General features: G+C 35.5%; 1 protein-coding gene across 2 annotated transcripts in view; it reads right to left on the reverse strand.

Annotated features, from left to right (window-relative positions):
- Positions 1-20,167, reverse strand: part of LOC105222238 (dual oxidase maturation factor 1) — a 55,951-nt gene that overhangs the window by 32,384 nt on the left and 3,400 nt on the right. Inside the window, exons 1-4 of one of the 2 annotated variants that reach the window (XM_049448931.1) lie at positions 16,507-16,614; positions 13,585-13,771; positions 11,090-11,147; positions 10,682-10,816 (exon numbers count right to left, since the gene is read on the reverse strand). In XM_049448931.1, coding sequence (XP_049304888.1) covers positions 10,682-10,816; positions 11,090-11,147; positions 13,585-13,749 — 358 coding nt within the window. In that variant the 5' untranslated portion in view covers positions 13,750-13,771; positions 16,507-16,614. Of the gene's footprint in view, positions 1-10,681; positions 10,817-11,089; positions 11,148-13,584; positions 13,772-16,506; positions 16,615-20,167 lie in introns of those variants that run through there. The other variant, XM_049448925.1, reaches the window with a different exon arrangement.

A 20,167-nucleotide genomic window follows, 5' to 3' on the forward strand; every position in this document is an offset into this window, starting at 1 on the left:
AATTTTTTCTCTTTAATCAAATGTTGGAGAAGAATTTTCAATGGTTTAATCTCAGTGGAAAAATCTGCCCAATGTAATACTAGTATATGAAAACAAAAAGCTATTGTTATGTACAATAGCATTATCTGAAACAAATCTCTTGTTAATTTCGCCTTTACTGAGCAAGTCAAAGTATATTTTGTGCCATTTTTTAAATAAATACTAAAAGCTATTTGGCTGAGAAGAAAATTCAGAAGTAAAGTTTCCAAATATAAGATATTCTACAAACAATTTAATGAAAAGAATCCTTCTTCTTTATTTGCAGTGACTGCGGGATAAGGCGGAGTGAAGTGCTGCATAACCTTTTTTCCTTTTTACGAATAAAGCTCAGCGGAATAAACACCAAATAAATTGCTATGAAGGCTCACTAGCACTAAAATAATAAAAATATAAAATAGCTAATTGAATTAAAAACCATTAAAAGGAAAATTTCTACCAATCTCCATTGTATACCTAGACTAGAAATTTTCGTAGAGGCAAACGCAATTATCCAGTAATGCAGATTGAGTTTATCGAGCAATTTTTCTGCATATTTAAACTTCCAGAAATGTTATACATAGACTGCTATATATATTTCTGGACTAGGCAACACTAAGTGTTGCCAGGTGCAATCTGACATTTCCATTGGAAAGTTTGACATTTTTTAGCATAACATCACTCAGAACGTTTTGTCATTTAATCGTGAATTGTTTTATTTACAGGGAATTAAAAAATTCATCTCGGCCAAAAAATGGAATTAACTCGTGAACATTTTCGTGCACTCATTTTTCACAACTTTCGAAGTGAATTATCACGACAAGAGTGCATCGATGAACTAAAATCTTTGTATGGCTATGAAGCACCATCCTATAGCACTGTGAAAAACTGGTACAACGAATTCAATCGTGGCCGACGCTCGCTCAAAGACGAATTCCGTGAAGGTCGTCCAAAAACAGCCGTTGTGCCAGAAAACATCGACGCCGTACGTGAACTGATAATGCAAGACCGTCATGTAACATACCTTCAGATAGAGGCATGCCTATGCATTTCTCCCACCAGCATACATTCGATATTGCATGAACACCTGGCCGTAAAAAAGGTTTGTTCTCGTTGGATCCCACACAATTTGACAATCGCTCAAAAAAAGGCTCGTGTGGATTGGTGTAAAGAAATGCTGAAAAAATACGATCGCGGTGCTTCAAAAGACGTTTATAAGATCGTCACAGGTGACGAATCATGGATCTATGCGTATGAGCCCGAAACAAAACAGCAATCGACCGTGTGGGTCTTCCAAGATGAGCCAAATCCAACGACAAAAAAAACCATTTTCGTTGATAAATATGTCTATTTTCATTATTAGGCCAGAAATATATATAGCAGCCCTCGTATAGTAATACTGTCAGAATTAAGTACTTTGATTCCAATTTGAGACTCATGTTAAGGCAAAACGTTCCTTCAATAGATTATCTCTGAATGAAAGTCGGTTAAAATTTCTCTCATAGCTTCTCATGCTCCAACTTAGACTTGTCTCACTTAGAAACGAAATCTCTGTTCTAATTTACTATGAGTCACGGATTCAATTCCCAATAGGGTAAAATTAAAAAAATTATCCTGCTTTCGGAAGTTAATATCAACATTTCGAAAGTACCTCTAAGATTGAAAAAGTTTCTCAACGATAGCCATTCGAAAACAGTTTAGATTATTATTCAAGTTGTAAATTCACTATTAATATGTGTTCGGTTAATTGATAATGTTCTGATATCTATAAAGAGCTTACCGTAAAATTTTTTACTCTTTATACGATTTTTAAAGCCCCGGTAGTCAAATTTTGTAATATCGATGCGTAAAGGAACAAGAATTAAGGCGTAGGTTATTTTAGCCTAAAATATGAATCATCTATTAAATATGATTAGCCATACATTGCCTTTAAACACAACTTTTCTTACTAAAAAAATCATTAAAAATTTAAACTTTTTGCTTTTTCTTCATTAGGTGCATTTTTCTACGACATGCAATTTACACAAACATTAAATTGCAAAAAGAATAAGCAAATCTTCAAGTTGTCAATCACTTTGAGATAGTGAAAAATGACGCAAATCAGTAAACTGGCAGAAGCGCAACTGTCAGCAGTCAAAAGGTGTCACAAAGTTAACGAAGTCTTTATTTGGCAATAGACCGCCGCCGCCGGCCGATCAAAGCGCTTGTCAAATGCGAAGTGTGCCCAATCTTAAGTTGTTTTCAAGCGATTTTCAAATTTGTATTATTCAATGTTTTTGCGTGCCTTTTGCAAACACTTTATCACATTTGCTTTTATGCAACTATTTAGCGAATAAAATATGAAATTGAAATGCAAATCATTCACTAATAAAAAAAAACGAATTAAAATAATAAATGAAATAAAACAAAAGAGCTAATATAAAAAGCGTTTTGCACACACTTCACACGAGTGCGTACTCATCAGGCAGGCAACCAGCCAACCCGCCGAGCCACCAACTAATCGAGCGGTCGCACCGCCAGCAGTCAACAGTTGATTCAAACAAGCGAACCAATAGCAATCGCGGCAAGTGGCTTTTTTGGCTGCCACCAACAATTTTTGCTTAATCACCACTCAAAATCATGACGAGGCTTAAAGTTGAATGGATGCATGTAGGAAAACGTTAAATTAATAATTATTGCTTGGCGCGCAGTGCGTAGCACTTCTACACGTACTTCGTACTCGTTCATTACAGCTGTCAAGCAATTTGCGTACGTCAGATAAAAGCGGCAACCCCACGACCCAGGCGGATCTAATGTCGGTAGACATTTGGTATGTTCACGCGCGCACTCAACATCCTGAGCCAGTTCAGCAGGCCGACAAGTCGCTACACTTGTCTACCGGCAGCTGAAGGCGGAAATGAAATGAATTGCTGAAAAAACTGCTCATTTTGTTAAGACAAGCACGCGCATGTAATAGTTGGTTGTGCATATAATAGTTGTTGGACAAAATGTTGCTAGAAGTTGAAAAACAAAAAAATGTTTCATTGTGATGATTAAATTGCCTCATTTAGAAGCTCAAACTAAATCAAAAGAATCTAAGTGAAATAGAAATTAACTAGATGATTCATGAAATTAGCTAGTAGTCTTAGCTATGATTGCGGAAGCGACATGACTGATATACTTGTATAATCATAAGTGCTGCCTTGACGCTTGTAAAATTAGTGAGTGCCTAGTACAAAGTCAAGGTAAAGTGAAATATTCAGACTAGTTGGCAGAGTACTTTATATGTAGTTAACACAGTGGGTATCGTGGGTACCAGACCAAGGCTATTCCACCTCATCAGGGTCTAAAATATAAATTTCTGTACTGAATAGCTACCAAAAATCAAATCGATCTGAATATTTAGATATTTCGGCTTAAACTGGGCTACTTTTAATGCCAACTTCTGTTGATCAAATCTATGAAACAGTATGGATTATTCAAAAATGATGATGATAAAATGCATTGAAAGTTATCTTTCGCCACCTGTATCAGCAGAGAACTACACAGAACAAAGTAAAAATAAATATTCTCTCTCAAAAAAGTTATCCTAATTTCATATTTCTTTTTACCGACAGACTTAGATTTGAAGTTACAGGAACCAGAAAAATTGTTTTCGGAAATATGTATCCATTATTCGAAGGCCCTTAATCCGTCTATAAACGAAGTTGTCGAAAAAGTCAGTCTTAGCGTCTATATTTATTCAGTATACCAATCAATGGTAGACACCAAATTTATATTGCACTATTCGATGGGCGAGCTGTTAGAAATTCTCCAAATATGAACCACTGTTACCCACCATATCCAGCTTCAACAGATAAATATAACCCTCATAGTAGAAAATGGTTTCAACTCCAATAAGTAGTCAGCAAATTCAGTATTTCAATCAATTGTGAATGTTCTGATAACAGACTTTCACTGTCTTTATTTGACGCTGCCCAAAACGCCGAAGAGAGATGTCGATCCACAGTTCAAACACATCTAATTTACATGGAAAAATCTTGTTTAAAAATATATCGGTAAGTTATTAGGTACTTCTACCTTCATCCTTGAAAACTTATATCTACTTTTGATGGTTTTTCCTCTACTCACCAACCGATTATGGTATGCAGCAAGGCTTAAAGCGCTGGAAAAGAGTTGTAATGATTTTTTCCCGAATTGGGCGAGGCATAGGAGAAAGGTTGGTCTGGTCATATGGAATTAGGAACGAGCTATATACTCTTCGCGTGAGCTTAGCAAGCGCTAGTCAACAACTAATTTCTGTGCGAATCTTGTTGTTTAGAGTAGAATGCACTAACACCAAACTATTTGCTCTCAGGCGTACACGCGCTAAGGCTGCAAATATTGTCAAACGCTAATTGACGAAGCTATATAAAGTGAAGTGGTGAAACGTAAACATCCAGGGAATTTCTTCTCCATTGTCTAGTTTTTACAAGACTAAGGTTAAAACATTGCTTTTGAGTCGACGTTTTAAGTTAACCTAACATAACATAATGTATAGAATTGGTTAGAGTGGATTAGGAGGTCCCATCGAACGTTAAAGAAAGTTCAACAAATCGCAGAAACGTAGACTTTTAAAATTATGAGTGTGGCAATTTTAATCTTATCAACTAGAGTCTATTAACTGATGTCGCTAATATAGTAACCGATCACCGAATATCTCATCCCCAAGCTTTTTTGAGACATTTAAGAAGTACACGAAAAATATGATGTGGTACCCTAACCTATGACAAACATTTTGAGGTTCCGCTTCAATCGGCTGAGTTCTTCAAATATAGAAAGTAAAACCTTGTTATTGCATGAATCGATTGGTATGTAGAATTTTTTAAGTTGAGAACATAAAGATGTATCCAGGTGACACCAATATGTTCTAATATGTGGAATTTTATTAGTCATTTCTTAACACATCTCAATTGAGCAATATATACATAAGTTATAGAATCAATTCATTAGCACTTTTCTCATATTCCAATTAATGTCTTTTATATTTTATCACAGCTTCATATTCACTCTCCACACGCTTCATATATTTTATACAAATGTGTTAGTAGCTTTACGAATTAACATCTCAATGCGAACTCACTGACGAAACCACCGTTTTGATCAGGTAAAATTACGCAAGCCAAAATACTTGTATATAAAAGTTTGTTCGAAAAAGAGACGAAATGTCGTATTATCTAATAAATCATGATAAAACATTGTTGCAAATTCGTTGCAAATATATAAAACAAACAATAAATAAAAGCACACACGCTCGAAAATGATAAAAACCCATTGCCAGAAGTGGATAAATATTTGAGTTGACGAAAAACATCAAAGCAAATCGTAATTGTGAATGGAGAGTGATGAAGAGAAGACACTAAAATAACAAAAACCGTTAAATGGTGATGTGATTATGTTTACAAAAGTTGCGCTTAGCTTAGGTATACATATTTACACATATAAAGCCACTTGTTGTGAATACATCGGATTATGACAATTATGTTATTACAACATTTTTATGGATTTGCAACCGTGCAAAGCCTTTGAAGAAACGTTTGAAAAGAAAAAAACAGATATTTCCCACAATAGTACTAAATAACAAAAGATCGCATAAAATTTGCAAAAGCTAAGTGGTTAATCCGTACAAATCGAATGCTGAAAATTTTGAGCACACAAAAGTCATAAAACGCTGACAGATTTGGCAATGATGTTTATTACAAAAGTTAGGGATTAAACCATATGAAAAGCACAATTAAAAAGAATACGGTGTAAAAATGACAATAGATGAAATAAAGTTATTTGGCGCTCCTGTCGCTCTAGATGTTTGACCAAATTTATGACCTTACTTGACCCTCTTCATAATAGCTATAAGTATACAATTTTGGTTTTTACAAACGATAAATCACCTCTGAATAAGTGATTTGACATTATAACTAATGTTTCTATATCAAAAAGGACTTAAACATCATAGTAGAATTTATGCTTAATAGTTAGTAACTCGAAACTACCCTTTTTATGGTGGCATTTCAAGCTCCTTACGTAGAACTGCAAACGCAACCATTAGTTTTCAGAAAAGTCAAAAGAACACCTGGTACGAAGAGGAGTGTCATGTCGGAGTGGAGAGGAATGTTACATTCGACTACAACACGTGCGGGATGGGATAGATACCGAAAGTTGAAGAGGGAAGCGAGACGCATTAGCAGACAAAAAAGATAGGGGCCAAAATTCATTAGTATGAAGAGCTGGACAAGCTGGCCGCCAGAGGTAGTACTCGAAAACTCAACGAAAAAATGCAGTGATTAACAGACGGTTTCAAGACCAGAGCATACTCTTGTAGTACCACCAGAGGTGATCTAGGGACTGATGCCCAGAGCATACAAAAATTATGGAGGGAACACTTCTCCAGCCTGCTGATTGGTAGTGAAAGCATATCATCACGATATTGCGAACGCGATTCTCTAATCGATAATGATGGGGTAGACGTTCCATTGCCCGACCATAAAGAAGTTTGATTAGCAATTACCGGTTGAAAGACAACGCCGATGGATTGCCGACCGAGCTATTGACGGCGAAAAACTGATAAGAAGCATACATCAGCTTCTATGATATGGTCGAACGAAAGCATGCTCGGCGATTGGAATTTAAGAGTGCTCTGCCTATAGAAATATATATATAAAGAGAATATATTAGGTTGACAAATATTGTATCTCCCTTCCTTCTATTTGTCTTTTAAATTTCGCGGCTATGAGAAAGCGCTACAGAGCTCGTATCTGGCAATACTCGGGCTATACATCTTTGAAAGGTCTTCACATAACCTACAAAACGCCGCTATGCATGATTAGTTTGGACATTGTGTTCAACAGTTATAGATGTGCAAAAATGGAGTTCACTAACGCCAAAATTCGCGGCATTTTAAAGTTTTCCTTCGTTAAAGGCAAATACGCTAGAGACACGTTCCGTGAAATTAATGTTGTGTTGGGGGATGATACCTATCACTTCGAAACGTCCCAAACAGTGGCCAAGCCGGGATTGACGGCAAGAAAGGTTTTGCTGTGTCTTTGGTGGTATTGGACCTCACACTTTGTTGATGATTCGTAAGAAGCTACGGCAGGTCGGATGAGATATAGCCCGGACATAGCGCGAAGTAATTACCACTTGTTCCTGTCCATCGCGAATACCTTTGTTGGTGTAAAGTTGAACTCAAAAGAGGCTAATGAAAAGGGGGTATTATGAAGTTGCCGTCAAGATGGAAACCGATTATCGAACTAAACGGCTCATATTTTAACTAAATCCGATCACTGTAACATCTATATATATATAAAAGAAAGTTGTTGTTAGTTACACCATTTGTAACTCAAGAACGGCTGAACCGATTTGGTTGAAAATTGGTGGGGAGATACATATCTTAGAACCAGGGTAAGGATATAGGATACCTTTAATTCTTTATGTCAAAATTTAATACAACTCATAAATACAAAAATTATTTTTCAAATCATAAGCATTTGTTCAAAATTCATGTTTGTTTGAATCATTTGAATATATTCGTACAATTTTAAACAGATTCTTCCTCAAAAAATTGCTAAGTATTTGGAATAGTAGAAAAGAAGTGCAACCAAATATGCAGTGAAATAGATTATAACTGGCTCGGTAATCAATCATTGAGTATGTATTATACCACCTTCATCCAAAAGACTGATGTCATAACTTTTCCAGCCGACTTTTTCGTCTTTCCACGCCTGAGAACCGGTTCATCATATGCAGTCCACTAGAATTACTCTCGATTGGACTCCAGTGGGAAATGTTGGAGCAATGTTTCTATCACCGACGCAAAATTCGGCTTGCGAGGTGGTACCTACTTTGCACAGAGCTTTCGCCTCTTTAAGCTTAGCAAATATATTTTCATCGGTGGATTTCCCTGAGCTCAAATTCAACAGTATTTTCCTCCAAAAAGCAATGATTTATTAACACACGAAATGCTCTATGATCCATTTTTTTGTAAAACTGACAGAGGTAGCTTCATATATTTCATTTTGTAAACTGACAGAAGTTGCTTCATATATTTCATTAACTAATAATTATAATCCAACTAATAGAAATAATATAGATGGTAGTAGTATTATTATCTATGTATCAGCCACAGTGAAGCGTGTGAACGGGTCCTCTAGTTTCTTATAAAGCATCGACTAAAGAGCAAAAAAACGGAAGGGAGATATTTGACAACCTAATAATTAGAGCTGCAGAGCTTCATCGAGCAGGGACAATCTTCTATAAGAGTGCACAGCTGCTGGCAAACGTCCATGATACTGAAATGATGGTCCTCAATATCCGCGCCGTTAATTCTGCTTTCTGCAGATTAGATAAGGAAGCAAAGCAAATGGGTCTGGTAGTAAACAATAGCAATACGAAATATCTCCTGTCTTTAAGCAAACAGTCGTCACACTCATGAATTGGCTCCCACGTCACTGTTAACAGTCAAAATTTTGCAGTCGTAAATAATTTCGTCTATCTGAGTTCTAATTAAACTCTATAAGTCACTCATTAATCCCGTGCTTCTATATGGTACAAAGGCATGGATGATGACAACATCTGATGAATCGACGTTACGAGTTTTCGAGAGAAGGGTTCTGCGGAAGATTTATGGTCTTCTGCGCATTGGCAACGAGATTGGAGATATACGACGAATCAAGAGACAGCGGGTGCGCTGGCTAGGTCATGTTGTCCGAATGAACAAAAACATTCAGCTCTGAAAGTATTCGACGTAGTATCCACCGGGGGAAGCAGAGAAAGAGGAAGACCTCCACCTCATTGGAGAAGACCTCCAGGCTGCACTTGGTATCTCGAATTGATGACAAATTGCGAAAAGAAGAAACGGTTGGCGCGCTGTGTTAACTTGCCTTGCATAAGCGGTGTCTATGACATTAAAGAAGAAGTAGTATTCTAGTATTTTTAACATATTTCTTTGATAAAAAAATAAGCACGACCAATCTGATCTGAGTAACAAAGAACCTTTTCTAAAACCTCACTAAGCTTATATAAACTTTGCCTGAACTTATCGAAGCCATTTACATATATCTAGAATCAAACCCCAATAATTTAATAATGGAAAATAAGTAGAAGTAAATTATTTTTCTAATGATCATATTAAGCTTTCGAGCTGTAGAGTTCATAAGATAAAGAGACCATAGTATAAGTTTTTCTAACCAAATCCTTTAACCTTAATTTTCTAGAACAATAGAGATCGATACTGAAATATTTTCCATAGATTTATAATAATTAGTCTAAAATTTCCTTCCGACACTCATTATCGACTTAAGAATGACTAAAGCAGTTCAACTTCACCAAGTTACGAAATACTTGTATAAGATCTCTCCTTTAAATTTTTGTTAAAGAAGTATAGGTATTAAAGTAGAAAGACATTTTCATTTGTGTTCAATATTCAGTCTACGAGTCCTCATTGAATTGGAGTTGTCAAAGGTTAGAACTATATCAAGCTGCAGCAAAAAAATTTCAAAGATGTAACAAACGCGAATACTTTTTCTAATGATCCGGAAATCTGGTTTTAGATATATATACTTGTGATACCCAGCCTTTGTAAAGTAAATTATTCTTACATGTCACCCGCTCAAAGTTTGAATTGAGAGAACTTCTCCTACAGCTGTAGAAATGCCTAGTTTCTAAGTTTCTGAAAGTCCATGCATTTTAGGAATATTTGCAAATGTTCCGAAGCTTACAACGTCCTCATCCAAGCCCTATGTTTGAGTTGTTTAACGGAGAAAATGTTTACTAGTCCTCCGATCTTATAATAATCAATTATAATAAAAGATTGTTTATGGTTTTTGGATTTAAGGCAATTTTAATCAGAAAGATTTTCCTCACCGCCAGACAACTTATTTTGGAGGATTTCCTGGCGATCGGCTATGGTATTAAGAGAATCCAATATTTTATTTTGGAAGGTCAATATAGAGTTATCTGTAAATTTACTCGAAGAATTTTCAATGCATTAACTCAATATGTTGCTTAAATGTTGGGTACCTTACGCCATTTAAACAGTGAGACCATTGCCACTGTAGATAATCATTTCATGAAATAAACTTAAAACCATTATAGAACCTCAATTTTCGTTTTATTGTTATGTCTTCGCCGTCTCAATGCTTCTGCATCACAACTAGTTCCCTAGTTATAAAGAAGCAGAAATAGAGATCTGTGTGTTCCGTCATTGAAACTTCGTAAAAGTATTTCTTAGATGCAAAAGTTTCGTTCTTATACAAAACATTCGTGTTGATAAGAGAACTAGGTACGATTATTGGTTTAATATATACACTGCATTAGGGTGGTCCCTAAAAATTCAATTAATTTTTCGTCTACAGTCTATATAAATATGATCGGGCATATATTATAACGCATATAGATTTTTGGTCACTATAGAAACTTTCAAAGATTTGTAGCAGAAAGGTTAAAGTTCATAACACTGAACATTTTTTTTATATTTTGTTTTAACTCAATTACCTTTATGGTATCGACTATTTACGAGTAGTTTAAGATTTTAACAATTTTTTACTAATTTAAATACCACCCTAATATCGCGCAAACAGAATTATTCCCCACCCATTTCGAAACATGCAAACTTCACGCCCCCACTCACACCTGCACCCACACTTTCGCTTACCTGTCAACGTCACATTGACGTGCATAAGGCCGATATGCGTGCCTATCCGCGACGGCATCTTCTCACGCGAGAACGCCTTGTACGGCGCTATGATGGTTGTGTGCGCCACATGCCAAGCGGAGCCCAGTCGCGTAACTGTTTGTATTAAAGTGAAACAAAAAATTCCAAAATAAGTACATAAACTTCAACTATAACACACAAATTAATGATTTAATAGACGGTCATTTGTAGTCGAAAAAGTGTGCAATAAAACTCCGCAAATAAATAGAGGTGCTAGCGAGTATAAATCACACGCGGGTCGGCCGTGCCTTCGCGCAGGCGCCTGCCTGTGTCAACCAGCTGTGAATTTGGTCAGTACATATGTATGTATGTTTATGGATATATAAAATTGATTGCATAGCTACTCACTTAGTATGACTAAGCCCACGAACAAGCTGAGAGTGACTGTCGAAAATGTGGTGAATTTCTGCAATAAAAAAACGGACAAGTTTCATTAAAGTAAGCAATTCAATAAGTAAATCTAAAATCCATATTATAATAATAAAAAAAATAAATTATCAAAATAAAATACCGTCAAACAAGAAAACCGAAAGAAATAATTAATTAACAATTACAAGTTTGTGGTGTTTCTCTTTGCCTTACTATATATTCGTATTCTTTGACGCGGAAACCTTTTATCGCGTCATTCAGCGCTGTTTTCATTTTTCGGCTTGATTGCCGGTAATTGGTTGAGATTTAGAATGTTCCATTTTAGTGTTGTTAAACTTAATTAAAGGCTTATGATAATTACATGCAATCAATTTTCTCATAAACGCTACCACGAATAAAGATACGAAATGTCTATGGGTGTTAGAATGTTCCAAAATTGCGCTTAAGTAGATTTTAATGTTTCAACAAATGCAGAGTGGTTTGACTATAGATCAGAAACTCCAATATAAAAGTTTTGACTATTATTTTTTTCAAATCGGGTACTGTCAAAATCTTCTGTAAGATCATATATCATCTCACAGGGCGGTATACTTATTTTCTCTACTATTACCTGTAACTGATTCAGCAGTTACTTTATCTGGTAAAATCAGAAAACCCAAAGTGAATTTGTAAACGACCCAACCCCACCTTTTTTATTAAAAAAAATTCGAGCAATCAATCCATTAAACAGAGATTATAGTTTGAAGTTTTAAGAAAAGTGGGGGAAAGCAATGTGGCTCTCAACTCGAGGAAAATTATACTCTTTCTCTCTCTAAACGCAGAACAATACAGTTGTGTCACTTTCGAAGGCAGTAAAATATCTTAACAAATTCGCTTTATTTGATCTCTGCCAAAAAAATTAATTAGGAAAGTAGTAATGAAATTGTCTACTTGAATAGAGAGTACGTCGTCTTTTTAAAGTGGTATAGCCTCACTGTACCAATACTACATATTTCTTTAGATCAATATGGAATTGAAGACAGTTACAGAAAAAATAGTATCCACCGAAGATGTCTTCTATCATACTATTGTATATTGGACTTCTATTTAAATCAGGAGTATTGGTCCAAAGTCCAAGTTATAAGTAGACCCCGTGGAAATATTCACCCCATGAATGGGAATTTCATTAAAAGTTCAGGTAAAAACCGGCAAAGGTCGAAATTGGCAGAAGGGAGCATTTATGCTAATATTGATAAAGTTCTATACTTAAGGGGTACATTAGATTTTTTATCTAGCTCATTTTGTATAAAAAGTTTATATGAGACAAACAGTGAAAATAAAATAGAAAGGGCTTTAGAATAGTTAATTCCATCTATTTGATTAGAAAATATGGTGAAGTCAAAATCGTTTCCCATATTTTTTAAACAATAAGACTATATATACGTAATGAAAACTAGACCTCGCCTTAAAACAATATTAAAATCTAGTCTCTATGAAATACCTGTTTCTAACTGCGAACCAATTGTTCCAAAATCAATTATGATGCAAAAAGTTAACATGAATAAACTCTATTTCTGAGTGATTTCTAATTCAATGAAGACTGGAGTATTATTTGAACAAGAAATTGACAGAGAACTATCTGATTTTATTACTAATAACTTTTAGGAGCTTTTTCCAGCGACAGCGAAAGTGACTTAGAGCTATCTTGTATTGGAAAAAGTTGTTTCGAAAAGTTAGAAAAGTATTTAAATATAGTAAGATTATTTCCAAATTGTTGTTTAATAAAGTTTAGGGATATAAAAATTAAGAATCTAAGTTTAGAAGCTTTCTGTTGATGAATGGCGGTCGTTTATGGTGTTTTTAAAAGCCCTGAATCTTTTACTATTGATTAAAAAACTCTGAAATCCCCACCAAAGTACGAAACACCGCAGAGTTCCCCATATTTTTAGCTAATCGTGCTATTTCCGAACTTTTTTAAAACACGCATTTGTAGCTACATTTCCCCCTCCTAACGAGGTTTTTACTACTTTCAAACTCACTCGTCTTGACTTTTGTTCCCTATTTAGACTCGAAATGCTTATTTCATCAAAATAATAAAAACCAGTTATTAGTCAGTTCGTATTTCATTAGCAAAGATAAAAAAAACAGTATAAGTCAATGTGCTACGGCTTTACAAATTTTAGCATAAAGCGAAAATAAATTTCATTATTCACTTTTCCACTTAAATTCTGGGATTTACTCAAATCATTAAATGAACACAACAAAAATGGATAATAAAATACTAATGAGCTACAAACTAAGCTAATACACGTATACTTATATATATCAAATAACAGTTAAACTCTATGTGTAGAATAACAAAGTAATTTGTATACCGTTATTCTCAAATTTATAGCCCCTAGCTCTAATGAGCTTTTAGTACTACAACTGTGGAGGCTATATACGAGTGTATGTAAGCTTGACAACTAACGGCATAGTTAAATTTAAATATTTACCTGTTTCCTCACACCGGGAAATATCACTAGAAAAGCAACGTAAAATGTTGCAAATAAAACAGAGACGGCAACAATGGAGACATCGCCTGTCACCGGTGTACGATTTGGGAATGAGTATAGTGTGGGTCCACCGTCGTCACGAAAAGCGTCAAACCAACCCTTCATGCTGTTTTGAAATTTTTGTGTTCTAAAAGCAAAAGCAAAGTAAAATCAATAAATTAATAAAATGAAAATAGAATTATTTGGAAAGAATATTTTTAGAACGTATTTCACATTTTGGATTTAAAGTTAATGAAGTAAATTCCACATCATTTGATGTGTTACCGACGACACTTTCGATTGAAAGAAGGAACTATCTTTTTAGTTTTCAACTAGGTGAATAAAATTGCCACAATAAATTAAAACACAAATAAACGACTTAGTTTTTAAGCCACCAGTGATCTTTTATTTTGACCTATCCTGTTCAACAGCATTATTCGCCCGGTTTACTCCGGATTTTCCAATAGGGATGATATGATTTCAAAGTATCGTGTTGACCACTTTTAATATGCCATGTTCTGTAATTTTTGTTTTCATTGAATTTAGTAATGTTTTTAATTTCATCATAGAAACATACAGTCAAGAACACCAAATTATTCAATTTTATTATCAAAATAATCATTCTCCAATTGCAACTCTTCGTGCTTTTGGCGATTTTATGGTCAAATAATCGTCCACCGGTGCTCGAATTGTTGAAAGTTTCCAGCGTATATTTTCATTGCATAATGTTCAAGTGCCAACTAGAGAAAGAACCGCTGAAAATAATGAAAATATAGCTGGTGTTCAGACAATTGTTACTGAAGACCTCAATTGTTGATTCCAAGACGTTCTCAAGAATTGAACATGTCTCAAACCACAACCAGAGGAGAGGATTTCGGCTTGCATACGTATAAAATTGTTCTCACACTTAAGAACTAAAGCTATTGGACCACAGTAAACGTCGAGAATTTGCTGATTTTGCATTGGAACAACTTGAAAACGATAAGGATTTTTTTTTAAGAAAATTAGCTTCTCGGATGAGGCTCACTTTAACTAAGCGCATAAATAACAAAAACTGTCGATTCTGGTGCGAAGAAAATCCACAAATTGTTGGTGAACAGCCATTACATTCATTGGTCTGGTGGAATCGTCGATCCGTACTTATTTCGAAAGGAAGCAGGTAACACCGTTACTGTTAATAGACAGCTGCATAGATCGACGATAACCAACTTATGGCCGCAATTGGAAGAAGTTGATTTTGACAATATCTGGTTCCAACAAAGTGAGCCTACGTGCCACGTAGCACCTGCAGCAACCGAATTATTGCGGAAAAAAGTTTAGAAATTCGATTATTTCAAGAAACTGTGACATTGAACGTTGTGATTTAACACTTTTAGACTAATTCTTGTAGAGTTATTTGAAGTCATTGGTCTTTAAAAATAAACCAGACTCTCTTCAACCTTTAGAAGTCAATATTGAACGTGCTATTCATGACACACGACTTGATCTAGTGGAAAAAGTAAAGCTCTACAAATGCTATACTTTGCGCAGATAGCAGGCACTTTAAGGATATCAACTGAATATGTACATCATATCTTTCACGAATATTTGAGTATGTGAAAGCTCTGTGCGGCGTCCACAGCTCACTTTTGACTAAAAACAACGACGAATTGATGATCCGTTCCCATGACAGTGAAGTCGACGTAACCGGAAAGGACTTTTTATCCGGCCAAAGACCGCCAACTCGGTACACTTCTGCCGCCACAACAACAAGCATAATCAATCTGAGTTTTCGGGTCGATATGTAACAATGGAAGAAATATGGCTCCATTATTTCACTCCGAAGTCTAATTAACAGTCTTTGAAGTGGACTGCACACGATAAGCCCGCTCCAAAGCAACAATCGGCTGGCAAGGTTAAGACGTTTACATTTTGGAATGTACATGAAGTTGTTTTGATTTACTACTTTGAAAAAGGAAGTACAATCAACAGCACTACCGAACCCTTCGAGGGACGAAATTGCTAAAATAAAACCGCATTTGAGAAGAAGAAAGTTCTGTTTCACAAAGGCAAAAGAATATTCAGTGGGAAGAAATTATCGAACGAAGAGGTGATCGCGGAGACTGTAAAGGACAAAACGTACTCCAAAAATGGTATTGAAAAGCTGGAGGGTCACTATAATCAGTATATCATCCTTTAACTGAACTTTTTTGAATAAAAAAAACAAACGACTTTTGCCAAAAAATGTGTTTAACGATGGCAGGCCGAGGACCGGAGAATTTAACTTGTTAAATAAAACAAAACCGTGACTAAGTCGAATTAGGCATGTCCGATTGTCTGTACATGCGCGAACTAGTCCCTCAGCTTTTGAGTTATCGATCTGAAATTTTACAGACGCCCGATATCGGACGATTATCGTACAGAGTGTGTGACAGCCCTGACCGATCAAAATTAAGTACTTGTATAGGCACAATAGACCTAAGGTCGTAGTGCAATCCTTATGTAATAATAAAATGGAAAGGCTTTTTATTTGTCAAGAGATTTTCACGAAATTTGGAATCGATTATTATCCAAGACAGCGTTAAAATCTCCGACGAAATTATTCAGATCGCACCGTCAGCGCATATAGCGAAGAGACAAACTATTGTTTAGATCGGACCACTGCAGAATATAGCTTCATATCCATATGAACTGACCGATAACAATCCAAATAAAGATATTTTTTATCCTTTTTTGCTATAGAAATGCAACTGTGAAGATCATTATTATTGCTTGGGTGCAGTTTTTTCTTGTTTTGGATTTTTGCTGCGGACAGTATATACTTGTAAAACTATAATCACTTTACAGCAGCAATTGTTTGGTTCACTATTGTAAAATTATCAAAGTAATAAATGCAATACTTACTAAGCCAAAGGTAAAACACAACAAAGCTAAGCTGCCACACGCTTCACTGTTTTCTAAAAATAACGCTTTGAACTTCAGAACGAAGCACGGTAACCGATCGCACGCCGTCTTACAACTAAATGAAGACAAACAAACAGTTTTACGTACATAAATAGAAGCCTGGGAGGAATTCAACAAGTCATGTTTGGCGGACTGTGAGCTATTCTCACCTATTAATAAACCATTTATCATAAGTACATAAATGTTATGCAATACAGCATGCCGCTCAGCAAAAACAAAAGCACAACTAATTTACGTACTTATCTTATTCATAAAATAAAAATATATATTTTTTTAACTAAATGAATAAATTTTTATTGCGATATGACTTGATTTCTTTGTTCTGTGTAAGAAAAAAATATTAAATATATAATTGTTTGTATGTAAGTGTGTGTATTTCTAAGTTTCCTTTGTTAAAACTTGTCTAATTGTTAATTATTTTGGTTTACTCGTATCCGCGTTTAACAAAAAAAAAACACAAAAATAAATGATTTGACCAAAAGCCGTAAACTCATTAAGAGTGCCAAACAAAGAACAGAAAAAGAATATAAAAAGAAAAATTAAAGTAATTTGTAGCGGTCAGCAGAAACATATGTACATATGCTTAGAAAAATATGCGCACTCAAACAAATACATAGATAATATTCAGAAATATAAACATATATATTCACAAAAGGCGGTAGAAGTATTTAATGTCGACTTGCGATAAAAATAGGTGAATGTACATACATATGTATATAGTGTTGTTGTTATTTTTAGTGTATTTGTTTAACGTACGGAACGCGTAGTCGCTCGCCTGCAGGTTAAAAGCCGCAAACTTCAGTATTCTCAAAGTTTAAGTGGCAAACGAGCTGATTTTTACTTGAGTTGAGTTGGAAGTGACGTCTGGCGTTCGATATATTTGGTAGAACAAAAGAAAAAAGTCGATAAAAAAAATAGCAGATGAAACTAAGCTGTGCCTGTGGCAACAACCGGTTCTTATTTGCTTTTTATTGTTTAACATTATATTCTCATACATCTTTTATTTAATTTATTTTCAGCTCGCTAATATATAGCAACGATTGCACTATGGCGTAAAATCCAGTGTATGATTGTCTGTCTGTGATTAGATTGTTTCAAGCGAACATATTTTATACCTTTCATGACATGTCATAAATGCATTCGAAAATTGACCCTACTAAATGTCTTCAATATTAAAGGGTGATCCATTTCAAGGTTCCCTACTTTTTTAAAGAAATAAACACTGAAACTTTGAATTTAATGGGGAATGTTTATTATCATTCGAAAGAACATTCTTTGGCATTTATTTTCTGAGGATTATGTCCTTCAAATGTTGGACGCATCTACGTCGGCTACGGTTCATAAATTTTCTATGACTAGTTCAAACATTTCGACTACCGAAGTGTTCTGCGCCGTTTTGTGAAACCAAATGTCACCGAGATCATGAACTTTAATTTTAGGTATCAAATAGATGGTCGCCATGGATGTTTACGTTCTCACCGGCATTATTTTGAAAGAAATATGGACCGATGATTCCACCGTCCTACAAACTACGCCAAACTGTTGTTTTTTCTGGATGAAATGGCAGTCTTTAAATCCCTTCAGGTTGTTCTTTGTCCCAAATGCGGCAAATTTACTTGTTTGCATACCCATTGAGTTAGAAATGCGCCTCATCGCTGAATAAAATTTGTCTCGTAAGAGTCGAATCTTCTAGGAACTTTTCAAAAGCCCATAGAGCGAAACGATGTCACTTGGGACGGTCGAGCGGCTTCAGTTCTGCACAACTTTTACTTTGTATACTTTCAATTTAAGATCTCGACGTAAAATGAACCAAGTTGCTCTATAAGTCAGTCCGAGTTGCTGCGAACGGCACCGAATCAACTCTCAACAGTCTTGGCAAACACTCTCAGTTACGGCAGCTATTATTTTCTACACTGACAATTTGGCAACTCACAACTTTCAGATTTTTGATGTTATACATACTCAGAACGTATGAATTGGCATTAAATAGCAAACATTTTTCCGAGATTATTTTTTACAACTTTCGACGTGGATTAACTCAGTAACAGTGCATCATTGTGCATCATTCAACTTTTGGCGATGGAGCTCCATGAAGGACCAGTTTTAATCGATGTTATAGTGAATTCAATCGAGGTCGTAGATCACACCAAGACCAATCTCGTGAAGATCTTTTAAAATCAGTTGAAGTACCGGTTACTATTAATGTTATGCGCTAACCGATAATGCAAGATCGTCATGTGACCTATCGTGAGATTGAGGCAAATAAAGGCATTAGTGGATATATTGAACATTTGATTGCAAAAACAAAACATGTAAAGCCTCATGTCAAGTGCTCAAGGGAAAAGTTAAAAAATACGATAGTTGTTATTCGAAACATGTCTACATATGACTTTATGACAGGTAAATAGTGATTTACTCGTATGAGCCCGAAAGTAAACAGCAGTCGACGCTATGGTTGTTTCCTGATTCGATGAGTCCAACAAAAGTAATTTGTGCCCGAAGCACTTCCAAGCAATTTGTTGCCTGTTTTTTTGGAACAAATCAATATATCGCAATCATACCACTAGATCTTCACAGAACAGTAAATTGTGAGTGATACACACTCATTTGATTGTCAAGAAAACTAACCGCCGAAGACGGATCGTTCTTCATCACGACAATGCGAGCTTTCACACATGAACTGAAATATGTATATTTTTTGGCCACTCAAAACAGTGACTTAATGAGTCATCCACCGCATAGTGCTGACTTGGCAACGAATTGCAGTCTGTGAAGTCAGAACATGGTCGTGTTAAGTTATAAAAAAAATTATTTTATGAAACTTTCATATTTATATATATATTGTACACATTATAAACAATGATGCAATTTAGTCAATAATATGTCCAGTCACCACCGGCGTCGATAATTGCCTGGCATCTCCGAGGCATGCTTTCTACTAATTTGACGGCGTATTCTAGTGGCAAGGATCTCCAGATCCGACGAATTTCGTAAGACAACTGCTTCAAAGTATATGTGCGTCTTCCACGAAGATATGCCCATACATTTTCGATAGGGTTTGCATCAGGCGACTGCGACGGCCAATCCAATGTAACGATACCAGATTGAGTTTTCCACTGAGTACATAGCTTGCTGCAGTGTTTAGGATCGTTGTCCTCCTGTAGAATCCAATCTTCATTTTTTCTGATGAACCAGCGATAGCAATAAAGCCTTTTTGTAGATTTTTATCATTTTCTCGGCATTTAGGTCAGTATAGAAGTACAAAGTGCCGCTTGAGCCCTGCTTTGAGAAGCAGCCCCAAAGATGCACCTTTATACCATGTTTTACGGTCCGCTGAACAAGCCTATTGGTGGAAGTTGACCAGACTCCCGTGAGGACAGAACGTGACCATATAGAACATTTATCATTAAAAATGATATTTTCAAAATCTCTATCAATATTCTCATGGGCCCAAGCGAGTCGCTTTGTCATATGCTTTTCAGTCAACAGAGGCTTTTTCACTGTGTTGCGCCATTTCAGATCATGCGTATGAAGAAGGGTTCGGATAGTTTCGTAGGATATATCTAAACCTCTTGCCATTAATTTTGTTTATCCTTGCCGC

The sequence above is a fragment of the Bactrocera dorsalis genome, chromosome 1, assembly GCF_023373825.1.
Source record: "Bactrocera dorsalis isolate Fly_Bdor chromosome 1, ASM2337382v1, whole genome shotgun sequence".
Classification (NCBI taxonomy): domain Eukaryota; kingdom Metazoa; phylum Arthropoda; class Insecta; order Diptera; family Tephritidae; genus Bactrocera; species Bactrocera dorsalis.